Raw genomic sequence first — 24,021 nt, forward strand, 5'->3', positions numbered from 1 at the left:
AGAAAATAGGGAGCCAGCACAGATTTACTAAAAAGGAATATATAGGACTGCCTGTATTTTCCTCTCTAAAATGGTTGAGACATATCAGAGGAATGTAACTGCATTTAGGATAGCGTTTAAAAAAGAGCAGATCCCAATAGGCTTGCAGGCAAAAATTGAAATCAGAGAAGCATGGGCTGGGAAATAGAGGTGTAAGATAAAGAGCCTAACAGCAGAGACTGTATTGTTAATGGACTGAGCCAACTCAAAAGATCATGGATTTGCCCACTCCTGGTCAATCATTTCACAGGTGATTAGGTAAGAAAATACACGGCATTCTTAAGGGGAAGGCACAAGGTAGTTAAGACTACAGAAATTAGATAGATCGAGCTTGCAATTCTAAGTTTACAAACTCATCAGCCTCAGTTTCCTCATCTATAAAACAGGAATAGTAATGCTTCATAACTGTTATAATGATTCATTATGTTGGTGTGCTAACTAAATAAGATATTATAGGTAAAGCGTAGAAACTTGTAGCACTCACGGATTTGGGGTTTTGTTATGTTTGCTTCTTTGCTTCTGTTATCACATTTGCTGGGGACACAACTGGCAAGAATAGCTGATATATTGTGTATATTGTATGGGGATGACAGGATTAGCCTTTGGTTTCAATTTCACAGGAACGAAAGGGTCAAAAATCGTAATGACTTAACACCTTTTGAGGTGAAGATCTAGAAGTTGCGCAAAGGGAGCTTACCAGAAGCTAACAGCGTGACTATATGCCAAACTATACATGCTTTCTCAGACTGCACCCCAGGATGATTTTCTACAGAACAGACAGTAATAGCCATTCTGTATTCCACACTTGTCAGTCTATATATGAAAGGCTGAGTTCGGTTCTAGATGCTCTGTTGTCAAAGAGAAAGTAACAAATTGGACCAACCTTAGGGACGAGTCATCAAGTTAACGGAGATCCTACAGATCTTGACCTAAGAGAACCAGATAAAGAGGGCGTGTCACCAGGAGGCTTAGCTGGGGCACGACAGCTGTGTTCTAATCAGTTGAAGACTGTTAACACGGAAGACATGTCTTCTTTGAGATCTTTTGATATGCCCGTAGTGAGTGTAGACACAGAGCATTTGACAATGAGGAACAGAAGAAAACCAACATTAAAAGAATTATTTAAGACTCTGTCTTTAGTTGCTTTTTTGTCTTCCTAAAGTTAAGTCAGAATATGAAGCACTTTATGAAAAATCTATCAAAGTACTTTCACACAGGCTTTAACGGCTCCAATGTGTCAATGTCAACTTACATCTGCGTAAGTACGTCTGTTCTGCCCTGACAATTTTTAAATTGAAAGAAACACTCTGCCTTCAGCTCAAAGCAGCATTTACACCCCTCCTAAGAATCATCACTGTGGGCTTTTTACTAACTGGTACATTTCAGTTGTCATCCCATCTTCCTTAGTGATGACATTATTTCTTTCCTTAACCAGTTCATAGACTGACTCCTGTCAACAGTCTTTCTGCACTCTCTAACTGCTTATAGAATCATGTGCCAGGATGTCTTAATCATGGCAATAGCATTTATTCTCAATAATACTGTACCAAGTTTTAATTATTTTACTGTTTTGCAATCACTACAGCAGTAAAATTATACTCAGATTACTATACTTTCCACCAAATAGAAGAATCATTTTTCTGTTTTCAGCCATAGCAATAATAGTTAGTTCCTGAAATACTACTACATTATTTTGTGTCCCAGAAACTTACTATAAATGATCAACAGAGTGTCTTTTTTTTTTTTTTTTTTTTGCGGTACGCGGGCCTCTCACTGCTGTGGCCTCTCCCGTTGCGGAGCACAGGCTCCGAACGCGCAGGCTCGGCGGCCATGGCTCACGGGCCCAGCCGCTCCGCAACACGTGGGATCTTCCCGGAACGGAGCATGAACCCTTGTCCCCTGCATCGGCAGGCGGACTCTCAACCACTGCGCCACCAGGGAAGCCCTTCTACCCTCTTCTTGAACATCTATTAAAAGCACAGCACAGACTCTCTTGAAGTTCTGCATATTTGTCTCTGTCTGGAGACTGACGTTATCAAAGGCAGGAATCTTGTGTCCTCCATAGCATCTAGCACGAGCGTTACGAATAGTTGGCATTTGATTCGTATTGTTTTAAATCTAATGTTGCACAGTCTAGAGAATCTAGGGGAAAGAATGTTTGAATTCCAAGTGTCAGAAGAGTCTAAATGTGATAGATAAACATATTTGGCTCACTGGAAGAATTACATTTTATGTTGAAAATTTCCGTGGCTGATGAATTATTGTGAAAAGAGCTGCACCTGTATTTTGCACAAGACCCACTTTATAACTAAAATGAATGATCCCAGCTTAGAGCAGATGGCTTTGCAGAGAGTTAGCCTGCGGCTCTTTGATAATCTTCCCAGTAGAACAAGTCAACAATCCCAACCCTTATCGGTTTTTTTCTACAGAGCGAAGCTAATGGAGCAAAGAGAAATCCCCAAGATTATGTCCTCATCTCCCTTTTACTGCACCCTGGACTTCTAAGAGATAGCAAGGTCCAGAACACTTGACAATGCCGTGTCTCCCAGAAATAAGGCTGACATTCATCCCCCATATCAAACATTTATGGAAGAAGAACAACAAAGAATATAGCAAGGGACCTATAGGAGTTTGTTCCTTCGGTTTGTATCTTAAACTATAAAAGTTGCCCCTGTGTCTAAGCTGTGCTCTTCGGCTAGGGCTAATCAGATGGTAAAATGGATTGCTTTATGAATTTACAATTCTAAGAAATAGAAGGGGGCTTCCGTGGTGGCGCAGTGGTTGAGAGTCCGCCTGCCGATGCAGGGGACACGGGTTCGTGCCCCAGTCCGGGAAGATCCCACATGCCGCGGAAAGGCTAGGCCCGTGAGCCATGGCCGCTGAGCCTGCGCGTCCGGAGCCTGTGCTCCGCAACGGGAGAGGCCACAACAGTGAGAGGCCCGCGTACCGGAAAAAAAAAAAAAGAAAGAAATAGAAGGAAAATGAAACGTTTAGGGAACAACATGGTGTTGTAAAAGAAGTTTGAAAAAAGGACTCTATGTGGCTAGCAATAACTCAGTCTGTTTTTCTGGGAATGTCTTAACTTCTTTTTTGAACGATGGTTTTTCTGTATATAGATTTCTTTGTTGACAATCTTTATCTTTCAGCACTTTGAATATTTCATCTCAATGCCTTCTAGCGTCCATAGTTTATGATGAGAAGTCAGCTTTTAATCTTATTGATCATTCCTTGTAAGTGGTGAGTCATTTCTTTCTGCTTTCAAGATTTTCTCATTGTCTTTGCCTTCTGATGCTATGACAAGGATATGGTTAGGTGTGGATCTCATTGAGTCTATAGTATTTCAAGTGTTTTAAGCTTCTTAGGTATGTAGATTAGTGTTTTCATCAAATTTGGGAAGTTTTCGACCACTAATTCTTCAAATATATTTTCTACCTCTTCTTCTGGAACTCCAAATACATGTATGTTGATGTGTTTGATGGTGTCCCACAAGTCTTTGAAACTGTTTATTTTTCTTTATTCTTTTCCTGTTTCTCAGGCTGCATAATCTCTCTTCAGGTTTGATTCTTCTTCAAGGGGCTTGCTGTAAGCCCCTTGAGTAAAATTTTCATTTTAGTTATTATTATGTAATTATTACTAGGAATGAGTATTTATTTCATTTCAGAAAATAATTATTTTCAACTCCAAAATTTATTGATTCTTTTTTTTATTATATCTCTCTCTTTATTGATAGTCTCAATCTGGTGATACATAGTTGTCATGCTTTCCTTTAAATCTTTACACATAGTGCCTTTAGTTCTTTGAAAATATTCATAACTGATTTAAGGTCTTTGTCTATTAAGTCCAACATCTGGCTCCCTTCAAGGACATTTTTTATTAGCTGCTTTTTCTCTGTATTTGATCCATAATTTCTCGTTTGTTTGCAGGTCGCATTATTTTTTGTGGAAAATCGTACATTTTAGATATTATAGCAACTCTTGAACCAGATATTCCCCAATTCCTTTTTATTTAAATCTTTATATTGAAAAATAAAACACGTATACAAAAATCACACAAAATACATGACTTAATGAATTATCATAAGGCAAATACCCTTGAAACTACCATCCGGATCAAGTGTCTCCCTCTCCTCAAAAGTACCCACTCTCCGGACTTTTATGGTAACCATTACCTTGTCTTTGTTTATGGTTTTATAATCCAAAGTATCATTCCCTTAATACTATACTTCATGTTTCCCACTTCCTGAATTTGATATATATTTTGAGATTCTTAAACTACAAATATCCCCCTCCATCCTTTCTCTCCCTCCCACCCCAGTTTATTTTATTCATTTTGTTTGTCTGTTCTACCTTGCTACTGCTTATTCTTTAGCAACTTGCCTGGATTATGCATTCCCTACAACATGTATCTACTGACTTCTCTGCTTCCTCTTTTTAAATTCTTGCTTTTATTTTTAAACCTGGCTTCCTTAGGTTCACCCTGGGGTCATCATAGTTTAGTGATTAGCCAGTGATTGGTCAGAATATTTTCTAAATACTTTAAACCAATAAGTCTTCCACCTTTTGCCAATGGCATCTGTCTATGAAGGCACACTTTCAAATTTCAGGAAGTTTACAAATCAGCCTTAGCTTTCAATTCCTGCTTATGCAGGGTTTCAATGTCAGCCACAGGTGAGTGACCGAAGTCCTTTCTTTTCTTAGGTCTTTTCTGGGCATGTGCACAGCCTTGTGCATATATGAAGCCTTCTAGGTTCTTAAGCAGCACATCAAAACTTTTAAATATCCTCTATAGCCATCAAATTTTCCAGGTCTTTCTTTTAAATTTTGGGCCAGGCTCTTGTTTTGCTCCAACTGAAATTATAACCTCAGGTAGCTATGATGTTAGCAATTTCAGCCAATTACTACTGTTTTTGGTAACAACCCGGGATAGGGGTTTTTCCACAGAATTGAGCTCCCAGTCAGATCAAATAGTATCAACACTCTGGGGATGGGGCTTTTCCAGGGAGGTGAGAGACCAGTCAAAACATCACCATGCACTGAAGATGATGCTTTCAACCGAGCTCCATGAGGTGCATCTCCTGTGTTGGTTTTGAGGCTTCTGTGGTGTGTGGCTGCTATGCCAAGGAGCTGAGGAGCATGGGAATGGGGGTGACTACATTCAGTACTTTTTCTTGCATAAAGAATTTTCAGTTTGTTCTCTGAGTTCAATTTCCAGAGTTCTGTAATGGTTGATGTTGCCAGTAGTTCTGCAATTGCTTTTGTGTAGAATAGGACTCACTGAGGTCCTTCCTCTGTCATTCCAGAAGTCCCACTTCATATGTGAAGTTTCTTGCTCTGTCATCTTGAATAATATTTTCCTATAAACTTTACGGTCATGAGAATTGAAAACACCTATGCCAACACAAAAATTTGAACATGATTGTTCATATCGGCATAATTCATAAAAGCCAAAAAGTGGAAACAAACCAAGTGTCTGTCAACTGATGAATGGACAAATTAAGGTATAAACCCATGCCATGAAATATTATTCAGCCATAAAAAGGAATGAAGTACTGATACATGCTACAACATGGATGAACCTTGAAAACATCATGATAAGTGAAAGAAGCCAGTGGGAAAAAGCCACAGATTATATGATTCCATATGTATCAAATGTCCTGAACAGACAAAGACAGAGACAAGAGGTAGATTAGTGGTTTCCAAGGGTTAGTAGTAAGGAGGAATAGAGAGAGACTAGTAATGGGTACAGGAATGTTGACAGGGAGGGGGAATGAAAACATTCTAAAATTAGTGGTTACGGTTGCACAACTCTGTGAATATACTAAAGACCACTGAACTGTACCTGTTAAAAGGGTGAATTTTATGGTGTATGAATTTTATCGCAATAAAGCTTTTTAAAATCCTTTATAGGGTCTTTAGCTATAAGTAAGAGAATTTTGAAATTTTGGAAACTATTTCAGGTCTAGAGTAGTGATCAACTGAGTTCCCCTCTCATTCATTTATGTATTCATTCATCGACTTCACGGGGTGATTCATGGGCAGTGCCTAGCATAAAGGAAGCACTCAGGTAGGTGTTAGTCATCATTAGTCACTTTAAAAATGTAAGGGGTAGTGTACCACTGCGTAACAAAATGAATGAAATACTGACTCCACCTTCTAAGAACTCAAAAATCTAAGGAGTACACAGACATGTAAACAAAAAACTATAACAATGGCAAACGTGTGTGGCACAGAAATATAAAAGACACTACAGGAGTACAGATGGAGAAATAGTTTATTTAGTCAGGGAGAACAAAGGAGGCTTTCTAAAGAGAACTGACTAGAATCCCATTAGACTCAGTGATCTGGAATCATGATTCCAGATTCTCCTGGCAATAGGTGCTCTAACACCTAGTGACCTGATAAATGAGTTGAAGTCAGAGTTCTGTGGGTAGAAAGTGGAGGAAGAAGTGTATTCCAAGCAAAAAACAAAAACAAAAACAAAAACACAGCATGTGCAGAGATAAAGAAGCATGAGAGTGTATGCATGGTACATGTGAGGAAGTAGCAAAAGGTGATACCAGAAAAGTAAGTACAGAGTTTAGACTTTCTCCCACCGATGAAGAGGATTCACAGAGGACTTTTAAGCAAGAGAGTGTCCTAATCACTAGCAAGAGAAGAGAGATGCACTGGAGGGGACAAGACCGGCCATAGGGAGCCTGGTTTGGGAGGATCAAGATGAAGGCTAAACTAAGGAAGTAATGAAGCAAGAAGGGTGAGGAAGACGTGGAGGAAAGGAATTGTAAGTGTAACCAGGAATCAAACCTGAGAAAATCTGATCATCAACTGGATTTGGACAATTAAGAGGGAAACAGGATAAACACCTGGATATTTGGTTTGGTTGACAGGATAGATTTCAATGCCATTCATCTCAATGTGGAATAAGTAAAAAGGAGCAAATTGGAAAAGGTAACATGTTCATTTGGGGCTTGTGATGAGTATTTGATACCTGTGGAACACCTGGGTAGAAATGCACAGTTAATTGGAAGTTTAGTTTTGAAGGTTAAGAGCTATGGGCTACCAATAGACCTGTGAGCTGTCAGGATAAAGTTAGTAGTAGAAGCCACTGAGCAGATGAGGTTGTCCAAGGAGAGCATGTAGAAAAAACGAGAATATAAAGAACTGTAAATTCTTAGGGAATAAGAATATTCGAGGGCAAGGGAGAGGAATAGGAACCCCCATGTGAGTGCAGGCAAGATTCCCCAAGATATAGGAGATGGGAAGAGAAGACAGAAGTCAGGGAAAGACCAAGGTTCCGTCTCAGTTACCTTGAACGTGACATAACTCCTTGAAACCATGGTTTCCTTAACTGTAGGTTGGTATTAATAATAACTAAGTGGTTTGTAAATGGTAATAAATGTCAGCTATTATTATAAAGTAGAAATAACTCAAGAGTTCAGAGCTGCCAAAGTGAACAACTTGAAAGCCACTTATACTTTCAGAAGGACTATAAAGGCATCCCACATGAAGTTGCTGAGAAGAACGCTGGGCTCGGTTTTTACCAAAGCAGGTTGACCAAAAGAACACCCTGCATTAGATTCCCCAAAACTAGTAACTGAGCAGTGTCGCCCACTAAGTACCATTTTCCACACTGAGGCCCAAGGAATCAGAGCCTCTCAGTTGAAGCCGTGAATGTCTGTGAGAGCGAATTGATAACAGAGTCATGACCAAGGACAAAATACTCTCATCTTCAAAACAGAGCAATTGGATTAACCCCAGAGTCAATAAAATGTTTCCTCTGAGTCCTATCGAATAACCTGGCATTTCAATGCTTTTATAAGTCGGAATCAAGGCAAAGTGGGAAAAGAAAAAAACCCGGAAATTAGGATACAGATCAATCAGGAAGATGGTCCATCACCTCCAGAAATTCTCCCATTAGAGTCACAGAGTCATGAAGCATTTCCTTCTCTGGAGGAAAAAAAATTCAAACCATCTGAAGTTATATTTTTTCAGCTTTATTATCCATTCTGACAAACTTGTATATATTTATATATATTATAACGTGTATGTATTATAACTGACAAAATGGTATATACTTAAAGTGTACAATGGATAGTTTGACTGCATGTTTTTTGAAATGATTACCACAATCAGGTTAATTATTACCTCCATCACCTCACCTTTTGTGTGTGTGTGGTGAGAATGCTTAAGTTCTACTCTCCTAGCAAATTTCAAGTACATGACACAGTATTATTCACTCTAGTTACCATGCTGTACATTAGTTCCCCAGAGCTTATTCATCTTGTGGAATTATAATTTTAGTGACATATTACAGGGTTAATCATTTTCTCTTTGGGGACATTGATTTAAAATGTTGTGTTCCGGACAGAGAAAACAGACTTGTGGTCCCCAAGGGAGAGGGTTGGTAGAGGAGAGATGGATTGGAAGTTCGGGATTAGCAGAGGCAAACTATCATATAGAGAATGGATAAACAACAAGGTCCTACTGTGTAGTACAGGGAACTATATTCAACATCCTGTGATAAACCATAATCACACAAATTTATATATATATATATATATATAGAGAGAGAGAGAGAGAGAGAGAGAGAGAGAGAGAGGGAGAGAGAGAGGGAGAGAGAGGGAACTGAATCACTTTGCTGTACAGCAGAAATTAACACAACATTGTAAATCAACTATACTTCATATAGGTTATTATCACTATTCTTTTCCATTGTGGTAAATCAACTATACTCCAATAAAATTAAAATATTTTAAAACATTAAAAAAAACTATACTTTAATAAAATAACAATTTTGTTTAAATGTTGTGTTCCAAGTATTATTGCATTTTCTCTTTTTGCAGTGGCGCTCTTACTGATACACCAGCCAAGTGTGTTTGTCTAGCTGCTCCACAGCCACCTAAGGGCGTCGTCCCACCTTTGGGTGCAGTTAAAGGACATGATAATGAATGGGGCTCAACCAGGCCAAAATCTCAGTTCAGTTGGGATAAGCCATGAGAGGTTCACTTAGCATAAGCAATCTGGGGAGAAAGTGAAAAATGATGGATGTCATTTAAATAGGCTAACATTGATAAATAATCTTACACGAGAGTTAATATTTCTGAATAGGCACACTCCTTTCCTTCCTAGCAAATCAACTTCCTCTTGAGGTGAAAATAATCACTGCATTCTTTTTTGGAATTTCTTTCATGACTGTTTCAGCGTCAGGAGCACATGTACATACTGTACCCTTTATGTTGACAGCTGTGGGCTCTGCTCTCTAAGTGGACGAGATAAAAGAGTTCATTTCCTTATATTCAGTGTATCATTAAAGAATGCATTGTTTTATCAGGAATGACTCACCAAGTAGAACTATTCAATCTCTTCTGAATGATTTTTCAGTTTGGAATTTGGGAATTATGCCTTATTTCATACCAAGCCGCCAGGGTGAATGATTATTTCAATGATGCTTCATTTCTCCATCTCAGCCAGCAGACAGACACTCATTTCTCAAAACATTGGGTTTTCACTTCTTCTGAATGGAGATCATTTACGAAGCAGCCACCCCCAATGCTGCCCTGATAACCGCTTGGGAGAGCAGCATTTTTTATGTTGGCAATATCATTGCTCTGGGTCAGTTACAAAATAGCCAAAGAAACACATTTGTCACCTCTCAAGTTCTATGTGAAAGTGAACTTTAGGTTATAAATGCGTCTAGCGAAGTCTCTCTTTTCCTAGAAGAAATCTCAAAGGGAAAATTTATTCTTCAGTTTATCTGTTTTTTGGCTGGGATTTTTGGCATGGGCGTTTATAAAGTGGTCCATGGGGAATCTCCATAATGGCACAGGGTCCAAAGGGAACATTGCTAGAACAATCAGTTTCTCTTTTGTGGTAGTAAAATACATAAGAGGTTTCCTTTTGATGTTATATTCTAGATCTGTTCTAATTTGTCCCCTCCTTCAGTGTAGCTGCAAAAAGTGGCTGTTAATCAAATTCTCAGCTTTTAGCATAAAATTTATAGATTAATTTAGGGAAAATTTAATTTTTGTTACAATATTGGGTTTTCCCTCCAGGATATCTGTTTTCCTCTTTTATTAGGACCTGTTTATTGCCCTCCATAAATTTTTTTTTTTTTTTTTTTTTTTGCTGTGTTGGGTCTTCATTGCTGCGCTCAGGCTTTCTCTAGCTGCGGTGAGCGGGGGCTACTCTTCCTTGCGGTGCACTGGCTTCTCATTACGGTGGCTTCTCTTGTTGCAGAGCACGGGCTCTAGGCTCGCAGGCTCAGTAGTTGTGGTGCACGGGCTTAGTTCTCCGCTGTATGTGGATCTTCCTGGACCAGGGCTCGAACCCATGTCCCCTGCATTGGCAGGTGGATTCTTTTTTTTCTTTCTTTCTTTTTCTTTTTTAACATCTTTATTGGAGTATAATTGCTTTACAATGGTTAGTTTCTGCTGTATAACAAAGTGAATCAGCTATACATATATATATATATATATATATCTCCCCATATCCCCTCCCTCTTGCATCTCCCTCCCACCCTCCCTATCCCACCCCTCTAGGTGGCGACAAAGCACCGAGCTGATCTTCCTGTGCTAAGCAGCTGCTTCCCACTAGCTATCTATTTTACATTTGGTAGTGTATATATGTCCATGTCACTCTCTCACTTCGTCCCAGCTTACCCTTCCCCCTCCCCATGTCCTTAAGTCTATTCTCTACGTCTGGCAGGCAGATTCTTGACCACTGCGCCACCAGGGAAACCCTGCCCTCCATAAAGCTTTATCACTTTTTTCAAAAATTTCTGGTACATTTCTTTTTTGTAATTTCTACTTATTTTATAATGTTTTGCCATTTTGAATGAGATTTTTTTAATTAAAATTTCTACTTGGTGGTGGAAGTATATAGAAAAATTATTAATTTCTCAATTTTTACCCTGTATGTAACTATTTGGGGATCACTCTTATTAGTTCTCATACTTTTTCAGTTGATTTTCTTTTACCTTCCAGCTAATTAACTGTATAATCTGTAAATACTCAAAGTTCACCTTTTCTTCACAATATTTATATTCGTATTTCTTTTTTTATTTTTTCTAATTTCATTAGCTAGGATCTCCAGAATAATGATAAATAACAGCAGCTATATTGGGCCTGCATCTATCTCCTCATCAACTTTAATTTTTAATTGCAAGCAATGTTACAGCAAAAAATTTTTTAATTTAATAATGAAAGAAAAATCGCCCTGAATCCCACGTGAAAACAAACTTTAAAAATTAGTAATAAACACAGACATAGAAAACAAACTTGTGGTTACCAAAGGGGAAAGAGGGGGAGGGGGATAAATGAGGAGTTTGGGATTAAAACATACAAACTACTATACATAAAGCAGATAAACCACAAGGACCTATTGTATAGCACAGGGAACTGTATTCAATATCTTGTAATAACATATAATAGAAAATAATATGAAAAAGAATAGATGTATATGTATAACTGAATCACTTTGCTGTACACCTGAACCTAACATAACATTGTAAATCAACTATATTTCAGTAAAAATTTTTTTTAATTACTAAAAAAATAATTGTCTGTACGTGTATAGAAAGGGTAAGGAAGGACATACACTGAGCTGCTCTGGGTAATTCTTTCAGGGGAGTGGAATTCTGGAGCAGGAATAAGGAGAATGGAGACCCACTTTCTGCTTTGAGCACCTGTGGATAGCTCGGCTTTTTGCAAGGAGCAATTTCTACTTTTATAATTTTAAAATGCATCTGGGACACAACATTATAAATCAACTATACTCCAATAAAAATTTTTTTAAAAAAGACTAATGTCAAATAGCAAAAATAAATAAATAAAATCTATTGGGAAATTTATTAACAGTTGAATAGTTCTGAATTTAATATATCAAATATGAATACATTTAATAACCAGATTTATTACCTTAAGTATAAAGATATTGTATGCTAAGGCTTTTTTCATTTTGCAAAAATATTGACTTAATAAAGAAATATGTGTTCATAAAAAATTAAAAAATGCATCTTGGAAAAAATCTGAAGCGTATAAAGTTGCAAAGATTTGTCTTTGGATATCAAGATTTAGATATGCGCACATATTTAATGTCTAAAATTTAAGTTTTGATCACTAAGTTATATCTCAACTAAATGAGATCAAGTTTAGATAAATAGATGATACAAAGATTGATATAGTTATAGATATATAACCACTGTCCAAAACAGATATATAACTTTCTGTCCAAAAACAGAAAGATGGCACAGAAAAGAATTGGGTACAAAGGAAAAGCTTGCAAATTACACAGGGCAGAAGTCCGGGGCAGGGCAGTAGCAACTCTACTCTCCTTCCCAGGCTGCCTTGGAAAATATGATTGAGGAAATTATTTCCTGGGCTGAAAAAATTATACTTGCTCTCTGATGTCATCAGATCTCAATGATTTCCCATCAAACGTTTTCTTTCCTAGACCCCCACGGGGGAGTTTAGCAACCATGGGAGGGCATCTCTAGTATTTGCCCCTGTGTGTAGGGTGCCACGTCGATCACAGTCCTACCCTATCTTATTACTGCCTGCGTGTTAGAACAGGACTAAACCCACACTTTTCGTTGTTCTCTTTCAGGATCTCCAATGAGCACTCCCCCAAACTCCAGATCCGGAGTCACAGTTACTTGAGGGCGGTCAGTGAGGTCTCCATCAACCGAAGCCTAGACAGCCTTGACCCTGCGGGCCTGCTCACATCACCAAAGTTCCGCTCCAGGAATGAGAGCTACATGCGAGCCATGAGCACCATCAGCCAGGTGAGCCCTGTGGCTGCATCTGTGAACTGTACCAGGGTTGGTGGAAAACAAGAGGGCATGACGTGAGGAGGCTGACACCCCCCAGCATGATGCTGATGGGTCTGGCAGGAGGTCAGGTCTAAATGCGGCCTGGTTTGGCCACAGGGGGCTCCTGGTACCAACAGTCTACCAGCAGGGGAGGGGTCCTTGGCAGATGGAGAAAGCACACCAGGGGAGTCCTTGGAAACTCCTTAGCAGTCAGTTGGCACCAACAAAGTAGTCATTAAGGAGTTGTTGGATGAGGCTTCGGTTGGAAAGATGTTTGAAGGATAGAAGGACAGGGTAGACATCATTGGCAAAACCAAGGCAGTGTCAAATCATAAAAGTATTAAGCAGGTAATCAAGACAGGGACCCAGGCACGGGAAATGAGATACGATCTATTTAACCCCAACTGGATCCTAGGTGAATACTGCATCTCGGTTATAAGACACAAGCCCACTTCTAAGAACTGGTACCCAGAACTAGGGATGAAGACTCAGTAAAGGTGACTTAATGTTGCATCCGAAATATTCAGCTAAAGTTTCGTGATGGCTCTCACTGATGGTCTCAGAGAATGTGGGAGAGGGTTAGGCTGCCCAGACCAAGGGAGGGTTGAACCTAGGACTCCTGGAGGGCCTGACCCTGCAGCTTTCAGGGGCCACCAGGTGAGCAGGAGGTGGCTCCAGGGCTTCCTCTGGGAGGACAAAAAAAACCGATATTTTTTTGAAATAATGTTTAGGAGCTCTGAATTTTAATTTATATCACAATTTTTAAAACTAAGCACCATACTATTAACACAGCTCATATGCAGTGAGCAAAACACTGGGCCAGATTTTGCCAGTCAATGGTGAATAATGCCTAATCCCTGCTCCCCAAGTTTACAGTCTAACGGAGAGCATACAAAAAACGTAAACGTGCTGTAAATAACAAACGTTGTTTACTTGAACAAAAAACTCTGAGGTATGGGGCTTCCCTAGAGGCACAGTGGTTAAGAATCCGCCTGCCAATGCAGGGGACAGAGGTTCGATCCCTGGTCCAGGAAGATCCCACATGCTGTGAAGCAACTAAGCTCATATGCCACAACTACTGAACCTGTGCTCTAGAGTCCACAAGCCACAACTACTGAGCCCACATGCCACAACTCCTGAAGCCAGCGAGCCACAACTACTGAGCCCATGTGCCTCAACTCCTGAAGCCAGCGAGCCACAACTACTTAAGTCCTCGCACCTGGAGCCCGTGCTCTGCAACAAGAGAAGCCACCACAATGAGAAGCCCACGCGCAGCAACGAAGACCCAATGCAGCTAAAAATTAATTAATTAATTAATTTTAAAAAAAACACTCTGAGGTAGGTAGGGCAAGAATTAACCATAAGAGCCGCCTTTATTGAGTCAGGCACTGTGCCAACTGCTTTATATTTTCATAATATTAGTTCTTATAAACACATTGTAAGATATATAAGTAACCAGAAGTTAAATGGGACTTTCTTTATGGTCAAAAAATTGTCACCAGGATCCCACATTGAATGAGTAAAAGGTGTTCAGTACCCAGGATTCTAAAGAGGGAGCTTCTAGGCATAGGGTCTAGGAATATGCATTTTCACAAATATTCCAAGGGATTCTAATAAAGCAATACATTAATAAATAGTACTTATTAACGTCGTATATATCTGAACTTTGAAAATGCTGGCCTAAAGCCTATTCAAGGAATAATGAATTCTCAAGTGTAGTTAGAGCTCAGAATACTTATAGCAGTGGGAAATCTGTTCTGAATTTTGTCCTGGGGACGTTTTTTGTCCATGGCCTTCCATGCAGAGCCCAGGGGACTGGACTTTATTCATTAGGAATGGGACTGATTGAAGATTAATTAAAACTTCAGCTTTTAAGCAGGCAAAAGATATGATCAGAACTTTGGTGGAGGATAATTAATCTAGCAAAAAAAATGTAGGAAAGATTGGAGAGGATGAGAAAGAGGCTAGAGGCAGAGAAGCCAGTTTGAAAGACACTGTGATCATCAAGGTGAGCATTACTACTCCTGCTGCTGCTGCTGGTGGTAGTGGTGAGGATAGTGGTGGAGATGGTGGTGAGGTGATAATGATGGTGGTGGTAGAGTTGGTGGTAATGGTGGTGGTAGTGGTGATGGTGAAGGTGGTAATGATGGTGGTGGTGATAGACTAAGCACTGAAGCATCTCTGATCTGTCGGAGTGAGACCCCGAAATAGGACCACTGCTCTCATTCTGGCCCTACCATCAAAATAGAGCTCCCTGCTCTAAATGAATTCTTGTAAAGCAAAGCCAGGGACCACAGCAAGGCCCCGAAAGCAGGGTAGGGCAGGAGTCAGGGAAAGCTGACATACTGGATTCCAGGATTTGCTGACTGTGCATTTCCTTACTTTAAAGTAATCTCCAAAGGGAATTCCCTGGCAGTCCAGTGGTTAGGACTCTGCACTTCCACTGCCAGGGCCCAGGGTTCAATCCCTGTTCAGGGAACTAAGATCCCCCATGCCGCACAGAGCAGCATGCAAAAATGCATGAATGAATGAATAAATAAATGTAACCTCCAAGAGTATGCATACCTATTTGTGCTAGGTACTGCTGTCCCGTGATACCCACTATCCCAGCTCTTAGGTAAATATTTGGCGCCTCATTTGGTGAAATGTGGACTTGCCTTGTTCTTACTTTTTTCACAGTAAACAATATAATATTTAAAACGTCTTTAAGCTTATCTTTATTCTGGACAGGCTCATGCTCACATAGCCTTCCAGAATTGCAAAATAGTCTACAAATCCCAGGTGTCATACCTGCAGAATACTTCGGTGGGTTTAGAATATTTCGTTGGAAAATGTTTATACACACTTAATGCTTTCATAATTTTACATGGTTAAACCAGGAGAGCAGGTCACTTCCCCATCAGGACATGCTGCCTGCTTTTAGTCCCTACTCTGTAGATCTGACCTTCCTTGAGACAGTGTCACTTCCTGGTGACAACTTAGTAAAGTATCAACAAATCACTGAAGAGGCATATGTGGGCCTTGATCCAGGGGTGGGTCAAGTCTGCAATTCAGTGGCGTGATCATTTCGCCTTAAGTAAAATACAGAAAGCAGAGACATCCTAAATGGATTCCTAATGACACACCATTTTTCTAGTTCCATATTCAGTTTTCAAGTAATAGAGTATCGTGAAGGATAACTTCAAGCTTTCTATCGCAGTCCCAACATTGTCATTATTCAAAGGGAATGGTTTCTTCTTCAAAGCAATCCTACCATACATACTCTAGGCTTTTCAAAAAGTAGTTGGTTTTTGTGATGTCGGATATTTTCTCTCTTATAGATCTTTAGCAGCAGCTCTAGTAGTATAGAATTTAAGTACATTATATCCTATTCCTCCTTAAAACCTGATATATTATTGATATATTATTCATCAAAGGCTCCTAGAAACATCAAAGTAAAATGTTGTAAACCAAGAAATTGGTCTAGAATAACTAAATTGTTTGTTTCTGCCATTCATACCTTAACAGAAATGAAACATTCTTAAAAACAGACTGTGCTTGGATGATAAAGAAAAACTGAACCCCTTTTTATATGTTTATAACCTTTCTATATTTTTTTACTATATATACATCTAATAAAACAGGGGCTTTTAAAGTAAGACTTGAGAAGAAAGAATTATAGAAAGTCACATTTTAAAATATATTTGGTATAATAACTGTCATTTCCAAATTAGTTTAATTTACACCTCAATTTATTTCAAGTCCAAACCTCAAATAACTTCATCTGGAATCGTAAACTAGAAGCCCACAGACATATTTTGTCCAGTAACGTGGTGAGTTTCCACAACATTTTTTAATTTTTTCTTAAGAGGGACTCCATTATCTTTATTTATTTTTTAATAGTTTTTTGGCCATGTTGGGTGCTTGTTGCTGTGCGCGGGCTTTCTCTAGTTGCAGCGAGCAGGGGCTACTCTTCGTTGCGGTGCGCAGGCTTCTCATCGTGGTGGCTTTTCTTGTTGAGGAGCACAGGCTCTAGGAGAGCAGGCTTCAATAGTTGCAGCACGTGGGCTCAGTGGTTGCAGCACATGGGCCACAGGGTACGCGGACTTCAGTAGTTGTGGTTTGTGGGCTCTAGAGCGCAGGCTCAGTAATTGTGGCGCATGGGCTTAGTTGCTTCACGGCAACTCCCGGACCAGGGATCGAACCCATGTCCCCTGCATTGGCAGGCAGACTCTTAACCATTGCACCACCAGGGAAGTCCCACATCATTTTTAAAACACAAATGTAATAGGCAGTTATTGTGCTCGGTGGTAATACCAGCAGTTTAGCTGTGATTTTTGACCTAGATCATCCCTTCACTTTATATATATAAAAAAATGGAAACTCAAATAAATTAAGCATCTGTCAGCACCCAGCTAGTCAGTGACTGAACCTAGAAAACCCAGGTGTCCTGACTCCTAACTGGTAAGTTTCTCCAATGTCTGCTGGAATTGGGGTATGGGTGGCAATAATAATGCCAATAACAGTAGTAGTAATTATGAAAATGAGAATAATAGTTACCAAGTATTGCTTACCTGATATAAGCTGTAAGCTTTGCATATTATCTCATTAATTTCATAGCAACTATAAGAAAGATCATTTTTTTAATTTATCAAACTCAGTCTTAGAGAATTAGAGTAACTTATCTCATTCTTCCCACTACACTATCTCACAAAACAATATCTAGTATTTATCGAATGCCTACCATGTGCCTTGAATGTGCACTTGTATATTTCATTTTTTATCCTTAAAGCATCCCTATGAGGTAGGTATTATTATACGCATTTTAAAGATCAGGAAAATGAGGCTCAGAGAATTCTAGCGAATTGCTCATGATATCATAGAAAGAGCATTAAACTACTCCTTCTTTCCATATAGAAAATAAATCCAAATGAATTTAAAATCTGAGCACTAACACAAAGTGACAAAAAATTTTAAATTAGGGGAATATGTGTATGATATTATGGTGAGAATTATAACTTTTAATAAAATAAGAATTATAGAAAACATAAAATAAAAGACATCTAATCTAACTAAAATTCAAATATTTCTGTGTAGCAGAAGACATCTTAAAGTTAAAATTGACGGGGGAATATTTAAACACATCACGAAAAAAACTTAATGTTCCAGTTGCCTAAAGTGTTTCTACCAATTAGTATGAAAAGATAAACAACCTAAAAGAATTTGGGGCAAAGCTCATGAAATAGCAAATCAAAAGGGAAAAAAGTACCAAGTCCAATAAATATAGGAAAAGATGTTCATATACACTAGTAGGCTGGTGAAGATAAGCTGAAATGGCACAACATCACCCTTGACCTATCAGGCAGCAAAAACAGCTACTACCCAGTACTGGTGACCATGTTGAGAAATGAGCTCTGACTTCCTTGCTATTGGGGATGAATTGCTACAATTGTTTTTGAAAGTAACGTGGTAAAATCTACAAAAGGTAAAATAAATCTTTTGGCACGGGAATCCCACTTGTGTAACTTTATAATACAGAAATGAAAGTACCAGAATATAAAGATAAACAAACAAGGAAGTTGGTCATAGCATGGCCTCCAAGGACATACTTGAATCATCATCCACAAAGAGTGGTTAAATAAATTATGGTCCAATCATACTATACGATATCGTGGAGGTGGTGGCTTAGTGTCTGAATCTCCCCGAGTCTCTGTATAAAAGCAGACAGAGCAACTAGATAGAAAAACTAAAAATTCATGGACAACATTTACAACAAAATCAGACGACAAGATACTCCGTGAACCCAAAATGTAAGTAGATAGGAACAAACCACCAGTAGCCATAAGCCTGTGTTGCATCCATATCTGTGCTGGAGAACACAGAGGAAAACAAGGACTTTCTTGATGGATGTGAGTAAAGCAGAAGGAAACCAGCAGCAGGTAGTTTTGGGGGGTGGGGTATGTATTTGAGAATAGCAGCTGAAACTGGGAAGGATTTGCCTTCTCTAAGAGCAGGTAAATTCAAGGGGCCTGCAGTAACATCAGGAGAGGTTGAGGAAATCTGAGCCTATGTATACACTGGAAACGAACCAACCAGTTTTTCCTTCAAGAAGAGGGCCCAGTTCTCAGAAGAAACAGCTGGGAATAGAATCAAATACAAGCAAGATAGAGATAATAGCAAAGAAGAAAAGAGAAGGTTCAGGTAAAAGTTGGGGGAAGGAACAAGAGAATCAGGAAATCTTGGAAAGCAACATGATGCTAAAACAATAGAAGAGGAAGCCCTGTGGAAAATTCAGGGGGAAAATCCTGAATGTATCACCCTCTCAAGGTCAGAAAAACTAATTTTACTGAGAAATGAGGAACAAAAAAATATCCACTTTAAATCACAGTCAAGGTCACTATAATAAAGAAAAGAGAATAAGGAGCAGAATAACATTCCTACAGAAATGAAAGCATGACAGAAAGACACACCCACAAAATAGATCAAAACTGTAACAAACTCTTTCAAAATAAGCTAAAAAACATTAAGAAAATGACATAAGACATGGGAGGAAAAGATATATCTGAATTTTCAAAAACTTAAAAATGATGCCACAGAACTCAGGAAAGAATTAGAAGTAAAAGAAAAATCATTTCAGAAATGAAGATTAGACTGAGGGAATAGAGGAGCAAGTGAATGAGACATTTTATACACTGAGAAAAATAGAACCTGAAAAGGGGGAAGAGTTTTTAAATCAAGAAAAAAAAAGAAGAGTTAAAAAGGATTCAAGAGAAATTGATAAATATGGAAGATAGGCAAAGATTGACCATAGAGATAATAGAAGTCTCTGAAGAAGATAATCAAATCAAAGGACCAGAACAAATAATAAAACATTAAAGAAAACATCCCTGAAATAAAAAGATTCAAAAGAATATACCATGCACCTGAGAAACTGACCCAAACCAATAAATACCAAGACATAGTCTAATAAAATTACAGGATTTTGAAGAATTAAAAAAAAAAAAAAAACCACCACCCCCCGCTTTGGACTTCTAGACAAAAAAAGCAAGTGACTTAAGAAAGAATAAAAATTAAATTATCATCAGACTCTATAATAACAGTAGTTTATGCCAAAATAAAATTGAGTAATATGTTATTGTAGCCAAGGGGGAAAATGTGAACCAAAGATTTTATATCCAAAAAAACTGACTTTCAACTATAAAAAGCATGGGCACACTATTAAAAGCATGGATGAATGCAGGGAATACTGTTTCCATGAGCCCATCCTGAGGCATCTACCAGACAGTGAGCTTTAGACAACCCAAAAGACCAAATGTAAGAACTAGTGGCAAATAAGATGCATGACTTTACTTCTGGACTCTCCATTCTGTTCCATTGGTCTGTATGTCTGCCCTATGTCAGTGCCAAACTGTTTTGATTATTGTAGCTTTGTAGTTAGTTTTGAGATCAGGAACTATAAGTCCTCCAGTTTGGTTTTGGAAATTATGATGTATCACTGTATTTTTCTTCATGTTTCTTGTTCTTGGATTCCAACAATGAACACTAGGAGTTTCAGAAAGAAAAGAGAAAACAGAAGGAAGGCAATTACTAATGAAATAATAGTCCCAGAACTGAAAGACATGAATCTGCAGGTTGAGAGGGCCCACACAGTACCCAGCAAAATGGATGGAGAAAGATCCACACAGAGAATGCCATGGTGAAACATTAGATCATTTAGTACCTAAAAGGGATGGGGCAAACCAGCTCACATGGAAAGGCTCAGGAATGAGAAAGGCATCCACTTGCTCAATCATAGCACACATGGAGGCTAAGAGACAGGAGCAAAGCCTGGAAACATCTGAAGGAAAAAGGGATACAGCTAGAATTCTAAATACAAGCATGCTCTCCCTTAACAGTGGAGGTGGGGTACAGACATTTCCATCAATGTGAGGTGGCGCCTTCCCAAGAAAGCACTGGAAGATGTGCTCCACCAAAAGGAGGGAATAAAATTAGGAAGAGGGAACAGGGGCTCCACCACAGGCTAGATAATAAAGGGCACCCCTGGGATGATGGGGAAGGGAGATCCCAGGACAGCAGTGGGCTTGGCAGCCATAGACTGCAGTAGGATAGGAGGCTCCAAGAGGGACGCTTCAAGGGCAGGAAGGAAACCAAGAGGTCTATGAACATATCAAGAGATTCACATAAGCATGTGTTCTGCAATATGGATGCAAACACCATAAAATCCAACTGGAAGAATTGAAAATGGTTGCCTCTGGGGAGGGAGAATTGGGGGTGGGCTGGCTGGGTCAGGGGTCTGCTCTTTGTCTTCATAAGCCATCTAGAACTATTTGACCTATATTTGTGTCTAAGTTGGATGAAGAATCATCTTTTTATATGAGAAAAGTAGTGGCAAGCATTAAATATATAGTTATTTGTAAAACTAAGACTAATGAGAGCTACAGTGGGAGAGAACGTGTAAGTTATATGCTCTGATAATGTCAATCTAGCACAACTATTTTTAAATGAGGGAATAATAGAGACAGCAGATGCAAAAAAAAAAAAAAAGAATTGTGAACTGTTTTCAGTAATGGTTGGGCAGGTGGTATTAGTATGCTACTCTGAGGCTGTTGCGTACGTATTGTGGAAGAAAGCAAATGAATCACTGTAGTATATCCCAATTCCATCATCTTCTGTGTCCTTGAAAACAAGGATTTTTAATATGCGATAAAGGTATACGCATAAATATAACATAGAAGAAGTTACATAAAAACACTGCAGTGTGAATTTGAATTCGATATATTCATAACCTAGTTCTCTGTCCACTGAAAGGCCTAGGAAGAATGACCAACCCTGTAGCAATGACAGTGAAGCTTCCTGGTACCCAAACTGTGTTCTTGTGATACAATTTACCACTAAAAGAAAAAAGACTTCGTGGAAAAATACTAATTTCAGAACTGGGCAGGAAAGATGCAAGATAAGTTTCGAATAACTTGTCATACCAGATACAAAGGAAGTTATCAAAGACCACTGGTCTCATGTCAAAAGGACCCAGGAGCCAACCTAAGAGGTTCCCACTGGTCACAGATGGGACAGATGAGTTAAGTAAGAATGAAAATAGAAGTGGATTTAAAACCGTCAAATACTTTTAAATCTATGAGTCCATTTTGATACTTTTAAAAATTAATTGGTCGTGTTTAGTAGATACAAGAGAACAAATTTATTATCTTAAAAATTAGTAAATAGGGACTTCCCTGGTGGTCCAGTGGTTAAGAATCTGCCTTCCAATGCAGGGGATGCAGGTTCGATCCCTGATCGGGAAACTAAGATCCCATATGCTGCAGGACGACTAGAGAGCCCACACACCGCAACAGAGCCCACACTGCAACTAAGACCTGACGTGGCCAAATAAATATATTTTTTAACTAGTAAATAAAAGGGAAAAGATCAAACATCTGCTGTTACTGTGTGAACTGAACCTACTAACCAAATAGTATGAGAGGAAGCATTTCTTTATTTTAAAAAAATTCCAACTAGTGACTGTAAAAGTTGGTAGAACCAAGAATATCACCATTTTGCAACCCCCCATGAACTAATGGATCTAGGCACTGAGCATCAATGACTCCCAACAGCATAAAAAGAGAGATAACCAGACATAATGTGCTTCCTGATGAGAGAGCCCATGACACATGACCTCTAGTCTTGCCAAAGAGATTGAACCTGAGTCTGATCAAGCCTCTGGATCCAACTTTCAAATTTCAGGAAACACAAAGGACAGTGGAACATGCTAAAGCTTCCGTGTGCAGGAAATCAGCAAATCCAGACTCTGGGAAACTTTCCAGGTCAAACGCCCCAGGTGCTTCAATAGATAAATTGTAATATTTGTTAAAAACGGGTGGAGGGAGGCCTGAATATTAAAAGTGAATTAAAAGATATAAATTTTAAAAATGGGTAAGACTGAACTGTAGGGTCTAGGGATGCACACTTAGGTAAAAAAAACATAAATGCAAAGCAGTGCTTGCGATAAAACTCAGAGTAGTCATTACTTTTGGAGGGAGGGTGGGGGCTGTGGGTAGGATGGGGTCTATGGAAGGGCTTCTAGGTGCCTGAGAAAATTCTGTTCCTTGATCTGAGTACTAGGTACAAGGGTGTTGGCTTTATTATAATTCACAAGCTATGCATTTATTTCGCATGGTTTTCTGTATCTGTATATAATAAAAACAAAAAGTTAAGAGAATGAAGGGGCTTCTCTGGTGGCGCAGTGGTTAAGAATCCGCCTGACAATGCAGGGGACACAGGTTCAAGCCCTGTCCGGGGAAGATCCCACTTGCCGCGGAGCAACTAAGCCCGTGCACCACAACTACTGAGCCTGCGCTCTAGAGCCCGCGAGACACAACTACTGAAGCCCGTGCGCCTAGAGCCCACACTCAACCAAAGAAGCCACTGCAATAAGAAGCCCGTGCACCCCAATGAAGAGTAGCCCCCGCTCAACGCAACTAAAGAAAGGCTGCGCACAGCAACGCAGACCCAACACAGCCGAAAATAAAGAAATATATAAATAAACTTATTTTTTAAAAAAAGAGAATCCTATTAAGAATATAAGTATAAAATAGAAGTTTAAGTGGAAAAAAACCAGGTTGCAGAATTATTCAATATATTTACTTTATGATTCATTATTTATGAAAAATAGGGTAGGGGGCACTAATACCCTCTGAAAGGTAATCATCCAGGTGTAATTGTTGTTACCTTGATAGGGATAGATACTTTACTATTTCTTTGTGATGTTTGATTAATAGGGGAAAATCTATTAATAATAATAAATATATATATAGTTTGTTCTACTTTGAAATCATTCCAAACTGACAGAAGAGTCACATGTGAAATACAAAGACCTCCTGTACATCACTGACCCAGATTCATACTCATTGATTATTAAAATTTTGCCTCATTTGCTCACTCTCTCTATATTTGACAATTAGTTGCAAACATCATGTCCCTTTACCTCTAAATGCACCTCCAACTATCTCCTAAAAACAAGTATATATTATATACATAATTTTAAAATATGGACATATATAATTATTAGCCTTGAAAATGTGCAGGGATTTTATATCAAATTAGATAAAGTATATGAAAATACTACTTTAAACTGTAAAGAATTATTATTAAGAAATGTCTGTCTCTTTTCCACTTGATATGCCTTAAGGTAATTGAAGTTTAAAT

The 24,021-nt window shown here is 38.8% G+C and overlaps 1 protein-coding gene across 16 annotated transcripts in view; it reads left to right on the forward strand.

Moving 5' to 3' along the window:
- DLGAP1 (DLG associated protein 1) overlaps window positions 1-24,021 on the forward strand; it is a gene marked incomplete at both ends in the record, with an annotated part of 320,454 nt that overhangs the window by 133,418 nt on the left and 163,015 nt on the right. For all 16 annotated transcript variants that reach the window (XM_082668376.1, XM_082668377.1, XM_082668368.1 and 13 more), the window contains one exon: window positions 12,639-12,816. In XM_082668376.1, coding sequence (XP_082524502.1) covers window positions 12,639-12,816 — 178 coding nt within the window. The remainder of the gene's footprint in view (window positions 1-12,638; window positions 12,817-24,021) is intronic.

This window comes from Grampus griseus (assembly GCF_964374135.1).
Source record: "Grampus griseus genome assembly, chromosome: 12".
Lineage (NCBI taxonomy): Eukaryota > Metazoa > Chordata > Mammalia > Artiodactyla > Delphinidae > Grampus > Grampus griseus.